This window comes from Fistularia commersonii, chromosome 16 (assembly GCF_037954325.1).
Source record: "Fistularia commersonii isolate RoL2024-O1a breed Wild chromosome 16, RoL_Fcom_v1.0, whole genome shotgun sequence".
NCBI classification, from domain to species: Eukaryota; Metazoa; Chordata; class Actinopteri; order Syngnathiformes; family Fistulariidae; genus Fistularia; species Fistularia commersonii.
This window is the reverse complement of record NC_141299.1, coordinates 17735626-17758487: the sequence shown is the minus strand read 5'-3', so window position 1 is coordinate 17758487 and position 22862 is coordinate 17735626. Positions and strand designations below refer to the sequence as shown.

The following is a 22862-nucleotide window of genomic DNA, read 5'->3' as shown; positions in this document are numbered from 1 at the left end:
TCCCCCGGAATAAATAAGTGAACCCCCCCCTCCGTCCAGGAGTTCTCACCGTGTTCCCTTTATCTCAGGCGCACCGCCACTTCCCACTGCTTTGGAGACAGCAAATTAAAATAAAGCAAACATTTAGATTGGCTTTATAAATCATTATCTCAAGTTGCAGCAACCCCCCCCCCCCCCGATCTCGGGCGACTCCCCGAAGCCGGCCGGTCGACTTGAGAGGAGAAGCAGCGAGAGACTTGTGTTTTTCCCTTTCAACCTGAGAGTAAATCACGCCAGTCGGGGGGCCTCACCTTGAGGCCTGCTGGAGATAATTGGAGTTGGTTAGCGAGGTGTTCTGTGCCATTACCTCCTGGTACCAGGGAATGGCTGGGGCTTGTCTCGCACTCCCAGAGGAGGAATACACTCGCCTGTTGGCTCTCCACTTAGTGCGCGCGTGTACGTCATATGCACGCACGAGTGTGTGTGTGTGTGCACATCCAAATCGCTGACCCCGCTTCATCACAATTTAATGGCTCCTTCCCGTCACCGTTTTGGAAAACAGAAGAGGGCGGCGACGGATCCCGATAGTAGCTCTTCCACCAAGTGCTCCGCTTTCTACGTATTAATATTCATAGCATTGATTTACTCTCGGAATTAACGACAAAAACAAAGTGTTTGTGAGGGAATTAATGCTGACAGGACCGTGGCATTGTTGTGTTTTATTTGAAGACAGCAGGCATTGAGAAATATGCATATTCAGATCCACAGAGCAAGACACCAATTAAATGTTGATTAAGTCCTAACTATTGCGGGGTTTGTGAGAGATTGTATGGAGACAATAAAAAAATAATAATTTTTTGGGGGGGGGGGAGAAAAAAAAAACGCTTTTTATCCGGCCGATATGAAAAATGAATGCAGTTAAAACAAACACGCAGGGGAGGGAGGCGCTCCTTCACACACACACACACACACACAAGGAGAAACACACTATCTGCTTTAAGCCTCTCAGATGTCCAGGCTTGATGTGAGGTTAGATGGCGGCGGGGTCGGAGGAGGAGGAGGAGGAGGAGGAGGAGGAGGAGGAGGAGGAGGAGATGGCGGGGGCTCGTTTTCTTCCTCCGGCGGCGGCGGCGGTTTCCAGCCGCCAAGCTCCCACTCGCTTTTGGCCGGTCAATTGTGACACTTTGTGTGTCAGCGAGCAGGGGGTCTCCTGGTAGTTGAGCACGTCGGTGTGTGTGTGTGAGACAGTGTGTCCGCTTCACACATCGACTGCGAGGCTGCGGCGGTATAACAGCGGCTGCTGCTCCGAGGTCCCGGCGGTATTGGCCCGGCCCGCAGTCTCTCTTGGCTAACTCATGTTTCATTCTTTGGCAATTTGCCCTAATGAAGTCCCGCAGGAGCCCCTCAGACCTCTGTTCTCTTTCCATATTTAATCATGTTATTTTAATCTGGGGGATGAGCTAACGCCTCTTTCCCCCGCTGTGTGTCTGGGGTGTGTGTGTGTGTGTGCGTTTCAGGTCATTACGATCGCTGGGTTTTCACGAGACGGGATGTCAAGAGGGGGTGCCCTGGCTTTAAGACAACAGGAGACAAAGACTTCAATTTCACGCGCGGTGTTAGTTTGACAGTCGGAGAGAAAAGGAGCCTCCTCGTCATTTCATCGCTTCTCGTCATTTGTATCGGAGGAAAAAAATGAATAATTAGGCGGTTTACCCGTCGGAGTTTCATGGCGTTTCCGGTCAAAAATCGCTTAGTAATAAACACCGGTGTCCATGTGTGAGCCTAAAAAGTGTGTGTGTCGCTAGGCGTTTCATTGATGCGTGGTTGTCGTTCTGTAAAAGCCTCCGTGGACGCACGGTTCCGACCCGCCGCTGCCAAAATCGGTTAAAAAAGGGAACACGGGATCTGTGTGTGTGATAAAATTGTTTCCGTGACATTTCACCTCTTTTCTTTCCCGCCTCCTTCTCCACGCCGCGGTTCCGAGGTTAAAGACGGGACGCCGTCGACCGTCTGATCCCCGGCTTCGGCGTCCAGCGGCGGCCCGCGGGCCAACGGAATCAGACAGCGAGTACGTCGACGCGTCGGTAACCTTGATCGGATTCCGAAGTTTCTCCCCGACGAAGGATATTTATTTCGTTTGCATGGAAGGGGAGGGAGGAAGCGGCGGGGCGGGATGAGGAGATTAAGAGCGGAAATGTTGCATAGCGGCGACGCTCGTCCCTCGGAAACTTTTCTCATTGTTTGTTGTGCTGCGTAAGTTGTGCTGAGTTTTGTCGTCTCATCTCTCCCTCTCTGTAGTTAACGGCGTGTGTCCACGGCGCAGCCGCTTTGCTCTTTCCGATGTACTGGCAGCATATCTTCATCCCCGTGCTGCCCCCGCATCTTCTGGACTACTGCTGGTAAGGCCTACCACCTCTGAAACACACACACACACACACACGGCGCGTGCTTATTTACATACATACATACACACAGGCTATAGAAATGCCTTCGGCGCCATCCTAGTAAATATTTACTCCCCCTCGTTTTCTTCCTGGCGCTTTCTCTTAATTCTGCAGCCACTCTCTCTGACGCGCCCGCGCCCCACGTGCACGGAAAGGGAAAAAAAAAAAAAAAAAAAGCAAGCGCGCCATGTGTGCTCGCCACGCCGCTAAAAAAAAGTGCAGACGCGCATGTTCACACGTTTTTTTTTTTTTTTTTTTTTTTTTTTTCCCTTTTTTTAACCGTGTCCTCCTCACCATTCCTCTCACGGTGTTCCCTCTCCTGTGTGGCCGCTCAACATAATGAACGGCGGTGGATCACCTCGCTCCATATTTCATGGCGGTGAACTCATCCCGGCCCTCTCAGGGGTTCATTACCACCCGTTCGGCCCCCCGTTTGAACGCTCGACTTGGACAAGAACGCGGCGCCGATCTAACGGCTCGTATTCAAATCCGCGCGTGTTTCCGGTCAACTTTAGATACTAAAGAGAGGGAAACGAGCGTGGAAATCGCTTCTCGTCGGATCAGCTGATAGCGAGTGAGCGAGCGAGCGGCGTTTGGTTGGGCGGGACGCTATTCATCACTGACAGCGAAATGCGATTCCGGAAACACTGCAAAGACTCATCATTATCTTATTTAATCACAGGGGTGTCTTTTGCGCATTGATTCGATAACTAACTTTTATTAGATTGCGTGTCCGTGCGCATTACGTCCGAGTTTGCGTCCGAGTTTCGAAGCAGCCGTTACGCGGCCGCCGATTGTTCTTCTACATTTTTAAGTGGATTACAAGCGCGTGTCTCTGGTCTGGACGGCGCTGACCCGGAGCTGCCCCCGAGGAGCCTCGCCGCACACACACTTTCCCTTATTGGATTGGGGATTTAAATTCGCTACAGTCGACGGGCTGGCGGTCCTCCCGAGATGAAGCGCGTCTTACGGTTTTAAAGGGAAAAAGAAAACGGGGATAAACTCGTCAAAATGTTAAATAAAGTGATGGTCGTTCCTGTCGCGGGCAGGTACGTTGGTCCGGTCTTTTCCGTCCCGACAGGTTCGTCTCGAATTTGACAAAACGCGTCCGACTTTGACTTAAATACCAACGGGGACGAGAATCTTTGATTTCGGGTGACTCTTAAACTCTTTAAAGGGAGTAAAACGTCCGACGCCGGTTATTCCCGGCTTTCCCGCGTCGGGAGAAACGGCATCGCGTCGTCAGCGAAGCTCGCTTCCTGTTTAATTAGGTTGGAGGAGAGCCCCTTTGTGGTGCACGCCGTCCACGGGCGACGCTACATATTTATGAGTTGATATTTTCCATACATCTGACGCTCAACCTCATCGCAGGCCTGTGATTGGGATTATTTTACAACAACAGATGTAAAGCTCATTATTCCAGTTCAGATCGCGGCTCTCGAGTAGCGCTAGGATGCTAACTCACTTTTCCAGAAAACAATCCCATCCAACACACCTTTAACACCATTGGATAAATAGTTTGAAAGCTAATTGTATCATTAAAAGTACACCGAGAGCGATACGATACATTTTTTTTTGTCCATTTTCTTTGCCGTTTTCCAGATGTGTGTGAGATGTGGAAAAGTGTGGAAGCCAATAAAGGTATCTACTGTGCCACCGTCTGATGCTGATTGCTCACAGATTGTTTTCGCTCTCCTTCCCAGCGCCCCCATGCCGTACTTTGTGGGAGTTCATCTTAGCCTGCTGGAGGTATGTTACTCATGCGGCTAATGTGCGTGCGTATATATTCCTTCGGGTAAAGAGGCGTATTATCCGCGTTGGATCCGGGGACCGCGGTTTATCAAATTAGGATTTTGCCGCGAAACCCATTCATTAACTTGCATGTTTTTGCTGACGTGGAAAATTAAAAAATCGACCCAAAGCTTCTTCCTTCCTCTTGCTTATGTGCGTCTCCATAAGACGGCCGGAGAAGAAGAAAGTATAGAAAAGAGGAGGAGGGGAGTGGCAGAATAAGCATCAGCAAACAAAGGAATATCTCGACTTCAGTGCGAAAACCCTGTGTTGTTTTTGGGGGGCGAGCTGCCGCCGCCGCCGCCGCCGCCGCCACTGTGTGTGAATGCCTGTCGCAGGCATGTGTGTGAGTGTTAGTATGTAAGTGTTTGTCTGCATGCCTGTGTATACGTGCAAATGCATATGTTAGTGTGTGTGTGTGTGTGTGTGTGTGATATTTGTCTGACAGTTGCAACACTGGCAGTATTTATCACACTCTGCATCCGTGACAGACCCTCTTTCCGCCACTACATAATTAGTCCAGATCAGCATGTGAGCCTCCACTGCACAGGCTGTCACAAAAGTGACAAACTAGAAATTCACACACAATGCCCCCCCCCCCTCCAACCACCACACACACACACACACACACACACACACCTGCCTGCATCCTGCAGCACACTGAAATAATTGTTGAATTTGTCGCCATTGTGATGCGCACAGCAACATTGTTGTTGTTGTTGTTGTTGCTGCATGAGATTCAGGGGAAAAAACGGAACAAACCCAAGTGTTTTTCCTCCCTGTGTGAATCGGTGTGTGTTTTACAGTAAAAACGCTGTAAGAATGTTTCCCCCGACATGCGGCTCTTCATTGATAATCAGAGAGGAGCGCGATGACAGTGTGGTTTGAAACGTGACCGCTGACGCCCCCCCCCCCCCCCGCTCAACCCCCTGCCTCCAGGACTGCTCCGACGATGTGTGTGTGTGTGTGTGTGTGTGTGTGTGTGTGTGTGTGTGTGTGTTTGCTAAAAACACACTAGAACTGAAGCCAGAGTTGTGTTTATGATTTAAATAGGGGGTTCAATGATATCAATGTATCACATGACTTGCTTGGTTGAGGTCATTTAACACACAAATGCAGTAACTTCATATTTTGCGTTGATTCATTTGTTATTTCTCTCAATTTAAATTGATTTCACCCACGACGAAAATAGTTACCCGTTGCATTCTTAAGTGTTTGAATCAGTCAGTTGAATTTACCTTGATCAAACAAACAAAACAAAACAACAATAACCAAATGTATATAATGTATCAATATGAAGGCCAGAGGAAGCCTCTGGGATGATGGTTAAACGTCTTCAGGCAAAGAAATTCAAGTCCAGTTGCCAAGACACACACACACACACACACACACACAAGAGCATGGGTAGGAACACATCAACATGATGTATAGATTTAAAAAAAATAATAATAAAATGACCAGACTTATATTGCAGTCTTGGCCATGGTGTGCCCAGAAATGTGTACAAATTAACCAAAATGTTTTTTTTCAAGAAATTAAAGAAAGGGAAAAAAAAAAAGACGAATATTCTGAAATGATCCTAAAATGTTGAAAATTCATTCCGGGGTTCCCGGAGGCCGGCGGTGCGATCGACAGAACTCTGCCGTCGAATAGGGAGACGGAAATGAAAAGGTCAGGAGGGTGGAAAACACCAGCGCTCACCATCATTAAATACGAGAGCGGGTTCACCAGGGATGTGTATTTTAGACAAATAACAACTCAGAACAAATACGCCACATCTGTAAACAAATGTTAAGTATCTGTATAGTGATCTCAGTAGGCTACGTCTAAGTGCCCATCGCCTTACGCTGTGACGTCGCAAAGAAAAAGGGAAGATTTAAATTCCGCTCCTCTTTGCCGGGACCAGAGGTGGCGATTTTATTGAAATCCAGTTTTATTGCGAAAGGATCGTTAGAAAAATGCCGTGAAACCGTCGCCGGCGCGCCAATGATGCCGTAAATGTCCTTTTCCAGAGGGTACGCAGTCGGTCACTGGAAGATGTGGTCATTCTCAATGTGGACAACAACACCCTGGAGTGTCCCTTTGATGATCTGCACAACCTGCCCGGCGATGTGGTGAGACACACACACACACACACACACACACACACACACACACAATGCTCTTTCAGTCTATCATCATGTGGCACACACAGGTTTTTTTTTCCTCTTTTGCACCGAGCCTGATTTGATAAATAAACACACTTCTTCTCTTGCGCACTTGTGCCGAACACACACACACACACAAACACACACACACACACACACACACAATGCTCTTTCAGTCTATCATCATGTGGCACACACAGGTTTATTTTTTTCCTCTTTTGCACCGAGCCTGATTTGATAAATAAACACACTTCTTCTTGTGCACTTGTGCCGAACACACACACACAAACACACACACACACACAAATGCTCTGTCCCCTCCCCACATCATTAATGACTGCAGTACAGGCTCCTCAGATTGCGGCTGTCTAAAGAAAAGCTCCTGTTGCGTTGTGTGACGCTGGAAGGCGGACATCGTTCCCTGACCATCAGACGCTTGTGGGAAAATGCGCAACTCCCTTCCCTTCATCTCCATCCATTCTTATCATTATTTCACAAAGTCTTGCATTTTCCGTCTGCCCACTGGCACGTTTCTGAGAGCGAGCGAGCGATAGGAGGAGGGAACCAGGCAGAGTCGGGTTATTTTCCGGCGAGAGAGAGAGAGAGAGTGGGAAGAAGGGGGCCAATTACCAGTGTGGGCAGCGAAGCCACCTGCCAGCACATCGTCTCTTTAATTAATGGAGCGCCGATTCTGTGGCGGTGCTTCCTGTAGCACTGACCGGCATCGGGGTCACTCACGCATTCACACACACATCTAGACGGGGAGAACAATACACACGCCTGTCTTTGTCAAAGCGCGGATCTGTTTGTTTAGCTGTTTTTTTTTTTTTTTTTTTTTTTTTTTTTATATTAAAGCTCTCCCTGTGAGGCGCCGAGGCCCCGGCGAGGCTGCGGACGCGCTATTATACCGCGCCGCTCGCAGCGCACACTCGGATTCCGCTACCTGAACCCGGCCGGGGCCGTATAATTAAATCCACCGCCCGGCAGTCTGCAGACCTGCTTACAGTCCCGCAGTGTTGTGGCTTTCCTGCTCAAGCCGCCGCCGCCGCCGCCGCAGCGCATAAATACCGCCTTATTCCACACAATATTATTCCCCCCAGGTTTTATATGTTTAATGGCTGTATCGTGTCTTCGGCCTGACACCTGTCTGCTTCCTCGCTCGACCCGGACGCTCCTCCTCCTCCTCCTCCTCCTCGCTTCCTGCCTGCTCGGTTTCCTAGCGCCGGGGGGACCCGGGGCCCTAAAATGAAAAAAAAACACACACACAAAAAAAAAAAAAAACGGCAAAACGAGATTGTCATAAAAAGAAGCCGGGGGTTTTTGAAAAGCGACAGAAGCGTAAAGAGAGAGAGGGAGCGGGAAAGAGAGGCTTTGTCTTTGCGGTGGGATAAATTAAGTGGCAGGATCCGAGTCTTTCCGCTTTGATCCCCCACTCGCCATTTTTCCCGACTAATGACAGAACATAGTCCGCATATCATGTCAAATTACCCCACCTGAAATGGGAACTGGCATTAATATATTTATCCTAACAAATTGTTGTTGTTTTTTCCCACATTCCCATTCCTGTTTTGTGTTTTTTTTTTTTTTTTTTTCTTCCTTCCTGTCTCCTCTCATCTTTTCACCGGGGCCGCGAGATTAATAAGGGAAGCTAGCAGGTACTAATTAAGTGGAATTCCAGGGTCTCTTGTTAGTTAGCTTGTTAGCGATGAGGACGCGCCACGTGGCATTTGTTGTTGGCGCCGACACACCGGAGGAGGCGGGACGCATCTTGCCGTCCAAACCGGGGGGCTAAAAATCTCGCCGAAATCTCCGTCCTCTCCGTTACGCCGGCTTCTTCATCCGATCGGCGCGGAATTGACGCCGTCCCTTTTTCACGACTGCGGCAAACATGAAATGGAATAAAAGGTAAAGGCCACGGGCGAAAAATTGAATGCGTATTTCACATCTAAGAGGGAAAACAAAGGACTCTGATATTGATTTAGGCGAACCTCGAGAGATCCCTCTAATTACGGCAGCGCGGGCCGCGAGCACATGTGGGTCGTGTTACTCGGCTCGTCCCGACCGGCGGCCGCGCTTTTAGCGGGTTCAGAGTTCACAGTTGTCCCGAATTAGCCGTCCTCTCTCAGACGGGACCCCGACACCGGCTCCAGCGCCGCCCGCCCCCTTAACGCTCCTTTTCCCCCCGCAATTTCACACATAATATTTCAGATTTATTGACTATTACAAATACTACCACGCCAGTAGCGATTCCGTTTGGTCCCGAAAATAAAAAAAATGGGGGGGAAAGAACCAAATCAGAGAGTAATTGGTCACGGGGGCAGGAGCCAAAGACATCTCGCAATCATTTCTGACATTTGGGGACGTTAAAAACAAGCCGTAATTTGTTAGTTTTCCTCCTAATTAAATTATGTAGGAGGAACCCCCCCCCCCCTTCCCATTTTTTTATGTCACATAAGCGTTTTTATTTATTGAAGATTTCCATATTTCCCAGCATATTTCAGCTGATTCAATGCAGAGTGTAACTTTATTTTTGTTTTGCTTTTTATTGTAGTTTCCTATTAGTTTGTTTTTTTTTTTTTGCGCTCGTCTAAGGGGCGGGGGAGACGGAGAGTGTGAGACAAAAATGAACTTTCAGTAGGCGAGACACAGTCATAAATTAATTTTAGGGAGACTGTGCATGTGTCTGTAAAAATCAATGTGTTGACAAGCAGGCTGAAAAGAAACGCGCAAAAAAAAAAACCAAAACAAAACAAAAACACAGTAGATATTGTTTTTTTGTTTGTTTTTGTTTTTTTTTTTTTTTTTTTTTTCCTGGAAGATCAAGGTATTTTGGTTTCATCTTCTGAGATGCTCGGTTCCTCTCCCCGCGCAGACGTTGCGCTGATAAAGTTATAATTGGCTTTTGGTTTGGGTGAGCTGTTTACCGCGCTAGTCATTAAAAGTATCCGAGAATAGCAAATTAGGAGAGTTAATTCCGAAAACAAACACTCTGTGACTGGATCGCATTTCTATTTGATCCCGGCAGTTGATCTCAAACCAATGACTGGGACTTTTTTTTTTTTTTTTTTTTTTTCATGTTTTATTCTTTTTGTGCCACATATTCAAGGTGAGATGCTACAATGCAGCTTTACATCTTTATTTTCAGATGCTCCCTCTCACATCACAGCCTAATTCCTTCTCTTCTCCTCCTCTCTGCCTCCCGCTACTTTGCTGACACGGTGTACCAATACATTCCTAGCCCTCGCACATTTGATCATTTGTATTCCCAATCAAGGGGGGAATTTACAGCGTACACACCTACTTCCTGTATTTCAAGCCCGTATTGGGAGGTTTACAAATGAATGAGGGGGTTGAGGTTGTGTCTGCACGCCTCTCCTGAGATCACCTGGCACACTTAATCAAACATCGCGGCTTTAATTTGGTGCTCAGTCTCTCCGACGCTCCCCGGGAAAAACAACATCTACATCATCATCGTCTGGAGCGGCGCGCAGCCGACAGCAGGCGCACACACACACACACACACACACACACACACACTCACTCACTCACACACGTGCGAGCGCCAAGACGACGGTGACATTCAGATCTAGTTCAGGAGCAAACTTTTGCTACTCACGGTTTATCAGATTTGTCCGCCGGACTCGTGGCGTCCCGGCGTCGCCGCGCCGCCTTCAGTGGAACCACACATGTGCGCCGCTAACTATATGGCGGCTCGACGCAGGGCCGGCGGTTGCTCCACCTCTGTTGCATAACGTATGCCTGGTGTGACCACGTCGGGGCCCGGAGCAACTTTTTTCATCAAAAAATCTCTTGATAAATGGAGGAATAAATGAGTCGCGCTGCGTTTCATCGGATGTGATGGTTTGAGATGACACGCCGTCTCTGCAGCAGTCACGGCCCTCGAAATCTGGGATTTGAATTAAAATAAAATAAATAAAAACGGAAAAAGCCGCACGTCACTTCCAAGCGGTTATTTTGACTCGGAAAACCGGGGGAGTTTCGTCTCACCGGCGCGGCGGCGGGCGGCGGTGAGATGAAGTGAGAGGTGACATTTAGCTGCGCTTTAATTATGTATGCAAAACTCAACCGTTCAGCCGAGAGGTCAGCTTGACAAAGTAACCCCACGCCGAGGAGGATCTCACAGCATTGAGAGCCGTATTAAACCGCACACACACACACACACACACACACACACACACACACACACACACACACACACACTCACAGAGTGAGAGAGGGACAGCCCCCTCCCCCTATTGGTTTCTCACTCTTTCATTTCACCTGACTAATGCGTCCCATTGCCTGCGCTTAACGGCGCATCGGCGTGCGGCGTGACACCGAGCGGCTCGGCGTCAGATGTCTCGCCGCCGTAATTGCTAAACTCCTCTCGTCTCACTCCGTCGTCCTTTTGTCTGCCGGCTTTTCCGATTTGATTTTCAGCCGAAAGGTTTTTTTTATTTTTTTTTCCTCCCTCTCCTCTGCCCGCCCGCCGCCTCACCGACGGACGGTATTTTGCGTGATTAAACACAGAGCAGAAGACCATCGCTGGCTCCGCCCTGTTAATCCAAGCAATAATCCATATAATTGGGTGTAGTTAAGTCTGAAAGTAGATATTATCCTAAAATATCGTAAAACGCCCCGTATTTATTCTAAATTCGGGTGAATTAATGAATTTTAAAGATTGCGAGTTGCATTGTGTTGTGTTGTGTTGTGTGTGTGTGTGTGTTTGTGCGAGGGCTCGTGTCAGCTCTCTGCCAGCCTTTGTTCCTGTTTGCTTGTGTGTGAGTGTGTGTGCGCGCGCTCGTGCACGCACATGTGTCTGTACAGTTCAAACTGCGGCACATCAAAAGAAAGTGGGAGATTTTCATAACTATTTTTTTTCTTTGTAGTTCTTTAATTGCATCCCCATGGCTTTCTTTCCCTGGACAGAATCTTAAACAAAACATTCATTTTTTGTGTGTGTGTGTTTGTGTGTGTGTGTGTGTGTGTGAGAAGAGAACCCAACTTTGTATTTTTTTATTTCATTTTTTTTATTTTTTTTACTCATTTCTTATCAGCAGATAAATGTCAGGGACGTTCCGCGGTATGCGAGCGCTTCCCGACGCTCCGGTGAGAATTCCCAAATATATTGTTTTGGGTGTTTGCAGGTGTGTGTGCGCCACCTTTCCCTCCCTCCCGCCTCCGTATCTAATAATTGCCAAACACAATTGATTACAGCGTGCGCGTGAAAGGGAATGACAGCGTGTGAGTTCAGGATATTCCGCGTTCGTCGTCGTCGGCGGGTGTTTTTATTTCGCCGCGTTTGATATTCAAGGTCGCGCAGATGCAGACATTTGAACCGGCGGATGTAATGATGTTTTGGTGCAAATGTGCATCCGTGGCTCCGTTCATCTCAAACGCAGGGAAAGCCGTTCGGGCTTTTTGCTGGTCCAATACTATCACAAAGTGATATATATGATGCAGCACCCGCTTCTGAGCGTCCACGTATGTGTTGCGCATCGGTGCTTCATCAAAAAGGGATTAATCGTCGGCGCGTGCTTATGGCATTTATTTCATCAAGTGAAGATTAACGTCTCAAGAAACTGCCTCCCAAGGCGTTTTTAATGTCACCCTGAAAGTCAGCGCTGACTAGAATAGGTGTGTGTGTGTGTGTGTTTTTTCCTCTCCCTCCCCCGGTTTTATAGAACGTCGCATCACTCACTCCCGCTGGCGCGCGGACGCCGCGGCGTCGCCCGGCGCCGTCCCATCCCTTACAGTCAGGCGGGATCCTCGTCGCACCTGCTAATTACCATCTCCAGCTGGAGAGTTAAATGGAGATCTGTTCGGCGTCTGACCTCTGACCCCGTGCTCTTTATGTGACGCACTTCAAACCCCGTCGGAGGGGGGGGCCGGCCGGGCCGGGCCTTAATGAGGCCCCGTGTCTGCCCTCTGCGGGCCGAGCGCCTCCGATGCCCCGCTTTCATCCCCCGACCGTCTTCCCTTGATGTAAATTGAAAAGATCACAGCTATGGGGAGAAGACCTGTACTGGAAAAGGCCTCTCCGCATAGATTATGAATATCATAACTCAACAGTTTTCTCCCCCACCCTCCTCCTCCTCCTCCTCCTCCTCCTCCGCCGCCGCCGCCGCCGCCGCCATCCTCTCCCCGTACAATGCTATAGTTCTAATTGGACCCAACGGGGGACTCTCTCCCTTTGATCTCGTCACCGCCGCTGTGACTTTACACTAAAAAATGTCACCGCCAAATAGGGTTATCACCTGTAGAGCCCGGCCTTCCTCTGATGCGCGCGCGTCTCGTTAGCTTCGCTCAAACCGGAGAAGTTAATTAGTCTGACAGAGCCATTACCGTGGAGACGTACCTGATGATTGCGGCGTAGGTGCCGCGTTCCAAAGAAGAAAACTCCAAATCCGCGGGATTAAGCCGCGTCTCGGGTGCGATAAACGCCACCGAACTCTCGGCCCGCCGTCGACGCGCTTGTTTTAAGCGACAATTGCATCAATCGGCGTGCGGCTCAAGGAAAAGACTCCTCTCATTTTACACGTGAATAAAAGGGAAGCTTTGGAATTATGGTTTTACGTCCCGTCCCCGTCGCCCCCCTCATTAAAAAGTGTTTGGCGGTGCCGAGCTCGCGCCCGTTCAAAGCCGCTTTCCAGAAGTCTCGGGTAAAGCCGGCTATCCCGTCGTCTTCGGGGTACGACTCCCGCCCCCCCCCCCCCCCCCCCCCCTTCCACGCTCAGACTGACATTGTGTTCGCTTTGATTCCCTCCTCCACCCCTGAAAAAAAAAAAAAACCCGTTTTAATGATTTGCAAGGATGGGCTGGGGAAAAAAAAAAAAAAAAAAAGGGAGAATGCACACAAACATGAAATATTAATTCTAGAAAGGGCTTTTTACATCAACATAAAAGCATTTAGCACAATGAGCGAATATGGAGATGACACTTGTTAATTTAACCGTGATAAACTTTCCGTTTGATGCCTGGGAGCGTTTGCGATGGCGGCGCGGGGACGTGGCGGAGAGCGAGCGAACCCAGGGGAGGGGAATCGACGCTGTTCATTTTGTCTTTGTCCCAGTTTAAGGCTGCCACTCTCTCCATCTCTTCCTCTCTGTTGCTTTCTTTCCCTCTCAGCGTGCACGTATTCTCCCACGTCGCCAGACGCTCGCGGACTCCGCGCAGACAAAATCCCCGATCGGAACTTGGGGGTCGCCGTCGTGGCCGGTTATTGATCCATAATGTGTCAAATAATCCGGTCCTTTGATTGCAGCGGGTGGCTTTTTACATCAGTCACAATTATAAGATCAGATAAACTTTATTATCCTGTCACAGCAGCGTAACAGATTATAAGTGTCAAATAAATCGGAGTATCAATATAACTAGAGACAATTAGAAAAACTAAAAGACACCCACGACTAAATAGACAGCAGGGAGAACAACACTGAGGTGAAAGTAGACCATCAAAACAAAGTAAACGTAAACAACAGATGAGAATAAAAGAAATAAAGTTAGCGTGGTTATTTTTGTTCTTCTTTTTCCGTCCTTCACGGCGGACTTGATGTGAGGGTGCGACAGGTGCCGTTGAATTTCATTGGGGTAAAAACAAAAACGCAGAGGCTCATAGCGTCGGGGGCCGTAACGTTAGCATCCGTTTTGGGTTTTGGTTTTCTCGGAGAGATCTTCCGACGTCACGCAAAACAATCTGGACGATCGTCGGGCGAAACCGGGGACCCCGACGCTCTCCCGTTCAAGGAGTCGCGGCTTAATTGTCACGTTTTGGAATCGCACGGCCTGCGCGAAGCTCCGGTTGCGACGCCCCCCTTCCTCCGCCTTCCCCCCCCAAAATACATCCGGGTCTAATTTAAATTGCGGATTTCGATAATTCGCCGTAAATGTTCAACTCTTCGCCCCTCCCCGGAATCACGGCTCCAGCGGGCGCGTCTTCCCGACAGCCCACACCGACCTGCCACGGAGAACCGACTGCGCGACCCAATCAAACGCGCTTTTATGCTAAGCCGGCGCAGCCCACACAGCGAGCGGCAGTCCCTCGCCATCTCCGCTTCCTCCTCCTCCTCGCTCTGCCGCCGCGCAGTCAAGACGACTGCTGAGCAGGTGAGGAGAGCCTCTTGACAACTTCCTTCCCCCAGACTCCCCGGGGCCCGCGGCCGGGTTGAATCTTTTGTCATCCTTAACCAAGCCCGGGCCTGCTGCCGCCGCCGCCGCCGCCGCCGCTCCTCCACTCTCGCCTGGAGTCCTGGAGCCACAGCCAGCAGAGGGAGAAAATAATTAAGGACATTTTATGTCAAGAGTCTCTTTCTAGAGGGAGTCCAGGAGAGCCAGAAGGGAAGGGGAGGGCCGGGGTGGGTGGCAGGAACAAGTAGGCGAATATGAGACGGAGGGAAAAGGTAAAGGTGACAGGGAGGAAAGTGGGAGGTGGCGGGAAGAGGTTTGCAGATTTCCGTCTCCTCTCTTCTGCCCCGGCTTTTTCTCTCTTTCTCCCTCGCTGCTCCTCATCCTCCGCTCAATTAGCAAAGCAGCAGGTGCTCCAGCAGCACAACAAGCGCCCAGGAAAGGAAAGGAAAGGCTGAGGCTTCTCCCTTTCTTCCCTCTCTCGCTTTTTTTTTTTCCTTTTTTTCCGAGACGGCCCGCAAATGTGATACTTCACACCCCCGAACGGGGCTCGCCGTTTCCTCCGTCGATTTCGGAGGTGATAATTTAAGTATTACCCCGCCGCCCGCTCCTTTTCATTCTGTCTGTGTCTCCGCCCCGCCAGGTTTCCTCTCTGAAAGGCAAGCTGAAGAAGCAGTCGACGGCGACGGGGAGCGGCGTGGCCAGGGCCTTCCTGAGAGCGCAGGCCGCTCTGTTTGGATCCTACAGAGACGCCCTCAGATACAAACCCGTAAGGGACCGGGGTTTCAGGAACCGCCGCTAAATACACCGTCTCATTTCACGTTGCGCAGAAACACCGGTTCTTAAGAGCCGTCCCGCTTTAGCCAGGTCATAATGGGACGGAGTCGTTGCATTGAAAGGTGTTTCTAATAAGAAGGAGAAAGCGGCAGGAGTAAAAGAAAATATTTGGGTGTCGCTTTAACGCTCGCTCGTAAAATCACAACATTTCTGCCGAGGTAGAGGGATAAAAGAGGAAACGAGAAATCCTGATTCCTACATGAATTTGGGTTGTGTCGATCGCGCGGTAATAGCAGGATACAGTAAACCCTTGTTTTTCACGGGGGTTACCTTCCAAAAAGAACCCGAGATAGGCAAAAGACGATTTGTCACACAACCAATTACCATCATAATGCAAAAACAAAGGGAAAGTAAATAGAATTGCAAGGGATGGAAAAATCCCGCTGTGTAATTGTGCTTTGCTTTTGAATGACAGTAAACCCTTGTTACGTTCCAAAAAGAACCCGTGATAGGCAAAATCCGTCAAGTAGAAACCTTTATTTTATTTTTTTACAATTATTATACAATTAAATACTCAATTATACATTGAAAAGAAAGGACAAACCATTTTACAGGCTCAATCATTTGTTTCACAAATAAAAGTACTGTACTTTAGAAATGTTTTTTTCAACAAATAACTTCTGTACTGTGCTGTCAAATAATAATTTTAATCATCAATGTGAACAGAAGGCTTCAAATGGCGGAGATTAGCTCCGCCCACCGTGACCGGAGTAACGGGATTAAACGGGAGAAAATTAAAAATGATTATGACTAAAATTCAAAGTACAGTCGGACAAATAGTGACTCAGGTGTATTTCGTTATTCCGTAACGCCGACCTACAGCCGCATAGCTTTTAGCTTCCCTTAGCATGTCCAGAAGTTTAACTTTATCTGCCATAGATAGCATCTTCCGCTGCCTTTTGGGCCCTTTTGTCGCTCCAGAGCGTTTTGTCAACATGATGGGTTTTAGAGAAACTCGAAATCGCGAGAGAATTTGCACGTACGTCATGTAAATTTGTCAAGCTGTTTTACGTACGTGTACATATTAAACTGCGACGTTATTGACGCACAGGTAGAGAAGAAGCGGAGTGACTTTTTAGCCAATCAGAATGCAGAACACAATGCACCGTGCAAATCCGTGAAGTAGCGAAACCGTGAAAAATAAACGGCGTTCTAGCGAGGCATCGGCGAGGAGCGGCCCGAGGCTGGAGGCCCGTCTGAGGCGCTGAGATGTCAGAGGAGCCCAAAGACTCGGGACGTTCCTTTTGAAGATCCCTTTAGCCACCTTTGGTGTTTTACTCTGCTCTAGTAAGCCCCCACCCCACTCCACCCCACATTTCTTCTCTGGATTCCTCTCTGCTCATGGCGTCTGAGTCAGAGCAGCACAAACTACACCATGTCCTGTTTGTCAAATAGCGGAGCCTTTGTTCCTTCGGCTTTGAGATTAATTGGACTTTGTGGACTCCTGCAGTCAAGACGCTACATTATTGATGCTGTCTCTCTTTGCCGGGTATTCAGACGGTATATGAGCTAACCGCCTCCCCTCCGACACGAGCGCCGAAACTCCGCGCGTGCACGTTTGCCTTCGCCCCCGCCCCGGTTCACCGGCGCCCTCGCCGGGTTTCCTTTCAAGAAGATCTGAATAGAAGAAATCTGGAGCCGCGTCGAGCAAAAAATAAACATCTGCCTCCGCGGAGGTCCGTGAGATACCTGCGTTCGGATATCCTCTCTTTCATTGTCTCCAAGTCAAGGATCTTTCCCGGCGGCGCCGTGACTCACGGGCCCCATATGCCTCGACAGAAGGAGGGGCGTGGACGCTCGCCGCGAGTCTTGCTGAGTTGTAAATGAAACAATACCGGATAATGATAATGAGTTGAAAAGCAATCAGCTGACTAGAATAGCATTTCTTAGGTCATCGTTTTCAGCTGGTGTCGAAGCCCCCCCCCCTCGTGCTCGTCTCCAGGTGTTTGTCTAAGAAAGTATTGGTAATTAGTTTCCAACACCATTGATGAAGCCGCGAGTGTCGGGTGGGTGTGTGCTCACGGTGCTCGGCTCTGGGTGTGGGAGGCCGCCGCCGCCGCCGCCGCCGCCGCCGCGTCACCGCTTTAAAACAAAGACTCCAAACCTCACACGACGCACATTGTTAAAAGTTAAAAAGTTCATCCATATGGATTTTCTTCACGATATCTTAAATGAAGCGGTAAAACTGTTGTTTTTTTCACTCAAAAAAACAGGTGAAAAAAAGAAGGTGAAATGTCAAATTTGTTTTTCGAACATGGAACCAAAATCACGTCGGCGTTGGTACGAGCCGTGTTTAGTGTTTTTAGGTCGACAAAGAAAAGCTGGACCATATTAGCACCTGTAAAGTCAGGAAAACCAATCCGGTCTCTGGATGCGGTGGAACCGAGCGATCGCTCTGTGTTTCATTTAACCAGCGCCGCTTTCTCAAGGTTTCGGTGACGGAGGAATCACGCCTTTAGCCCGCCGTAGCGTGCTACCGTCGCAACCGTCGGCTGCTCGTGACCGAAGCCTCAATCCATCGATGTGGCCGTACGATTACACCGTCAGGTCCGGCCAGACGGCCGCCGTTTCATCCACCGTTTTCATCTACTTGTGTCGTGCCAGCGAGAACTATGTGACTGTTAGCGCTATTAATATTAGCATAAGATCATTAGCTTAGCGAGATCATACCCTCTCTCTTTGTTTTGCCCTCCGGTCGAGGCAGAAGGCCGGCCAGGCTGAGCCGGGATCCGTGGGAGGTTTGTGGCCGCTGAAAGGCAGGGTTTCCTCGGGGGAATGTCGGGTTTGTGTAAATCCGTTTAAAGAGTGCGGTCCAGACCAGCCGCACACGGAAAGTGTCGTCAGCGTCGGGATTTGACGGCGTATATAAAACCTCCGACAGGAAAATGTGAGGGCTTTTTTTTTTTTCCCCCCCCCCCGTATGTCCCGACCCTGTCGTTTGGCTTCGCTAGTTTACATTCGGCTTCCGCGACTGCATCGACTTTAACCTCACTTCTCGAAAAGACCGCCGGATGTTGGTGTTCACGTTTAATGGTCCCGCTGTGTCGGAACGCGGTGCGGTTTTTCGCTTCCCCCTGGCGTGCTCCGTCGTTGTCGCCGCCGTCGGGTCCGAGGCCGCTTCGCCCGCCGAGGCTGGAAAGATTATTAAACTACGGCCGAAGCCGCTTTTCCGACTCGCGCTTTATGAGAGACTACGCCTTAAAAAAGTTTTTCGTGATGTAAGCGGTGCAACGATTCCCGTGATGTAATTTGGGCCACCGCTATCATCCGCCCATCTCTGAAAAACGGGGTTAGTCTCCAGTGTTTGCCGAGTTGTTTTTATGTGCCACGCTGTGGCTCACAGCCAGAAACAGACAAAAGCGCATTGTTTCAGAGCCGGGGAATTTAGAGCATCATCGGAATATGGGAAATTTATGTTAATTACGAGAAAGCATGAATTGGAAATGACCGCGGGGCTCCATGTGATTGGCCTGCAGTGGTTTTGTTGTCATCCTCTGTGTCTACATCTCGCAGGCCAACAGACATGATGTAAGAAGTGGTAATAATGTGTTCATGCGGCGCACTGTGGAGTTTACTGGGACCGGGTCCCTCGGTCTGGGGGAGTCGCTCTTTGAAAGGCGACTATTTCTTCTTGCCCCCCCCGTCCCCGGTCCCCCTCCACCACCACCTCCTCCTCCTCTCCCGGTCGCGTTCCCCTTTTTAGACTTTGCCGTTTCCCGGCTCGCTAATGAAGAAACGTAATGAAATAGTTACTTATTAGTGACGCGTTCTTAAGTACGTGAGAATATTGGATACAACGTGAAGGACCTGCCGCTGCTCTTTTTGCTTATTAGAAACAACACTCAGAGCTTCAGGCTTATTTGCTAACGACGGCTAAAAAACACATGAGGTTGAACATAAAGATAAAAATAAAAAAACTAACCCCAGCTTACTGTTCTGTATATTTCCTGTGCATCTTGTATTTGCAAGTGTTATTTTCAGTGCTCATGTCCTCTATTGTAAGTTGCTTTGGATAAAAGCGTCTGCCAAATGTAATGTAAAGTAATGTAATGTAATGAACATTAATGTGGGCCAAAGGGAATTCATATTAATCGTGTATTTTGATTATTTTTTTTTTGCCATTTACGTGTCCTCTTTCTCCTCAGGGGGAGCCGATAACGTTCTGCGAGGAGAGCTTTGTGAACCATCGCTCCAGCACCATGAGGAGCTTTCTGTCCATGGCGGTCAACCTGCAGCTCTTCAAACAGGTACAACCCTGTGTGTGTGTGTGTGTGTGTGTGTGTTTTTCTTATATCCGCCTGTGAAACTGTCGCTACGTGAAAAAATCATGGAGGACAGTGGGACTATGGAGGACCTTTGCAGTTGTGTCCTGCTCACCAGAAGCACTTCAAGCTGGACTCGCAGCTGCTGCAAGCACCTCCAGCAGACTGGGGCAGCGGGCATCTTCTCCCAGCCTCACCTAGCAACCTTCACCTTCTCAGACCGGACCCTTGCAATTAGAGAATCTTTTAAATGCCTCGGCGGCAGGGAAAGCGAAAGGGAGATTCAAAACCGGATCCATCAAGCGTCATCTTCTTTCGGGGGACGAAGGCGTCGGCTCTTTCGGAACGAACGCCTCGAGCGCCGCGCTAAAGCATCTGTTTCTCAGGCAGTGGTCCTAACAACACCGCTTCCACATCAGATGCCTACAAGGCATCCTGGGTGTTTCCCGGATGGACGGCGTCCCCCACACGGAGATACTCCGCAAGACCATCTGCGTCCGAAGATCGGCCGCCGCCGGAAAAGGCGATCGGAAGACCGACTGATGAAGAGGTGCCGCCCGAAGAGGCGGCCGCCCAGCGCTCCACCTCCGCCACCAAGATGCGAGCCACCTGAGGAGGAACGAACCGATGATGGCGACATGAAGCCGGCGCCAGATGTCCAACCCCAGCCTGCTCTGACTGCAGAAGACACTGTGGATCAAGGATTGGACTCTACAGACATACACAAGTAGCAGCGGCAGCGTTGTTATCATCGGACACGATGGACCGCCAACAGAAAGAGAGTGTGTGTGTGTGTGTGTGTGTGTGTGTGTGTGTAGAGTCAGGTAGGGTGTAGCGTAACCAGAAAAAAGGTTAAAACCCCGCGTAACCTTTGGTTTTCCTCCCAGGATGGTCATTTCGGCGAGCTAAACACCTCACCTGTCACGCGTGGCTGCGCTGACAGCTGCACGCCTCCATCCCGCTCGCTGTCCATATTCTTTCGCGTCAGATTATTTGTCAGTCGTTTATATCGCGCTCTGATTTTTTATTCAGAAGGATGGAAGTCTTTTATTTATTTTTTTTTTACAGATGAAAGTTGTCCCTTAGCAGTTCTCGCGCTCAGCTAGGCTCGTCTTAATTCAAAAGGAAAAGCTGGTTCTTAGTAGCTTGTCAGTTGTTTGAAGTGAGAGGAGCCAGATGGTTATATTGACCACTGGCGAATGTTTAGCACACTCCTCAGACACACACACACGCCTCAATATCTGTGTTTTGGCCTTGTTTGGTGGGGTCAGGGTCAAGCAAACGAAACAAACCGAAAACCTGACAGGTTTGATGGAGATCGCGTTCCTGCCCTTAACATGCAAGAGCGAGCCCGTTAAAAGACAAAGATGTGACGAGCATTTCAAACCCGGGCATTTGAAATTCACCGCTAGTAGGTATTGTTGACTCCGCTGTGGTTATACGAGTATTTTCACACGTGTACTGTGTGTGTGTGTGTGTGTGAGCAGGTATCCTTTATTCATGTGTGGCTACAGGAGTTTCCCCCTCCAATCACTCATGTATACTTAATGTGTTTTTCCCCCTAAAAAGACCCTTCAGCCATTCTAAACACATCTAAGCCGGAGCCGAGCGCAGAGACACCTCAGAAATTTCCGTTCCCCCACCTTGGACTTTACTTTGTGATCTCTGACCCGTGATAGCGCTGTGATTTACCCCCCTGGAGTCGAGCTCTCCGGCCCTCAATCAGACTTTTGTTTCTCCGGACGCGCCGCTCCGTCCATAATTTTCCCAGGCGGAGCAGATAGCCGTCCGCGGTTCAAAGCGTCCTCCCGCTTTCCCAACTGCCGCCGTCCAGTTGGGAAAGCGAGCCCTTATCTCCTCTCCTGCACGGGGGATGGGATGAGCTTATCTCCTCCACTCCTCTCTCCACTAAAGCGAGATGCCAGGGGTTTGCGTGCACGAGAGAGCAAAAGGGAGCTGCTCTGTCCATGAACCATAACCGCTGGAAAAAAAAAAAACAAAGCAAAAACGTACACTCTCAGCTTTTCAGCCCGCACACGTGCATAGATTTTCCAAAGCGTGAGCTGAGGAGGTTTGGATGGTTTTGAAGGCCTCATGGTTTAGTTATTGATTTTTTTCTTCCTTTTTTTTTTCTTTAACATACTGTAATTTCTTGGCGGCAGGCGAGGCAGCTAGCGGTTAGCGCCTGCGCCTCACAGCAAGAAGGTTCCCGGTCGGAGTCTTCATGTTCTCCTGCGGGTTCTCTGGTTTCCTGCAGTCCCAAAACACGCAGGAGACGTATGAATGAGCGGGTGAACGTCGGCGTGTCTTCCATGGCGTGGCGTCTCGCCCGATGACAGCCGGGATAAGCTCGCATGGATAGTGTCATTTCCCAACATTTGATGAGATGTAGTTCAATCATCCCCTGCTTGGGAAAGGGTTTCCTTGGCGGCAGCAGCAAGACAAACGAGGACGAGACCACTTGAAAAGCACGCGTTAAAAAGAAATGAAATAAATGATAAAATAAATCAACTCTGGAGAATAATGTATAATTTTCAAAAAAATTTACCACTAACTAATAAGAGCAGACCCGGGCATTTTACATCCAGCCTGTTTTGCTTTTTTATCCGGCCCGCCAAACCATTTTCTTTGAATGTTTAAAATATTTTCAATCCATATTGAATTCAGAAACGACTTATTTTTTCATTCGGTTTAAATTTTGTATGGATGATGACAATCAAAATAATTTTTGTACATTTATGTGATTATTAATAATCATTTCAAAGTTGAAATAAAATGCCCAAAAAATGTAAATATTTCAATTGCAATTTTCATTTTGTTCAATTTACATGGTGCTTTGTTGGCCCGCGCATAAAAATTAAATAGGAAAGGCCAAAATAGTTGCCCGCACTTGGATTAGAGTGAGTTTTTGTACACTATACAGTATTCAGTGTACAAGTAACTAATAAGAGCATTTTACATCCAGCCTGTTTTGCTTTTTTATCCGTCCCACCAAATCATTTTCTTTGAATGTTTTAAATATTTTCAATCCACATTGAATTTAGAAACTACTCATTTTTTCATTCGGTTTAAATTTTGTATGGATGATGACATCCAAAATAATTTTCGTACATTTATGTGATCATTAATCATTTTTAAAGTTGAAATAAAATGCCAAAAAAATGTAAATATTTCAATTGCAATTTTCATTTTGTTCAATTCACATGGTGCTTTGTTGGCCCGCGCATAAAAATTAAATAAGAAAGGCCAGAATAGTTGCCCGCACTTGGATTAGAGTG

At 48.7% G+C, this 22862-nt stretch overlaps 1 protein-coding gene across 2 annotated transcripts in view; it reads left to right on the top strand.

Moving 5' to 3' along the window:
- Positions 1-22862, top strand: part of dennd1b (DENN/MADD domain containing 1B) — a 107381-nt gene that overhangs the window by 63234 nt on the left and 21285 nt on the right. For both annotated transcript variants that reach the window (XM_086162120.1, XM_086162119.1), the window contains 5 exons: positions 2278-2378; positions 4127-4172; positions 6227-6328; positions 15129-15254; positions 19468-19569. In XM_086162120.1, the coding sequence (XP_086018246.1) occupies positions 2278-2378; positions 4127-4172; positions 6227-6328; positions 15129-15254; positions 19468-19569 (477 nt within the window). The remainder of the gene's footprint in view (positions 1-2277; positions 2379-4126; positions 4173-6226; positions 6329-15128; positions 15255-19467; positions 19570-22862) is intronic.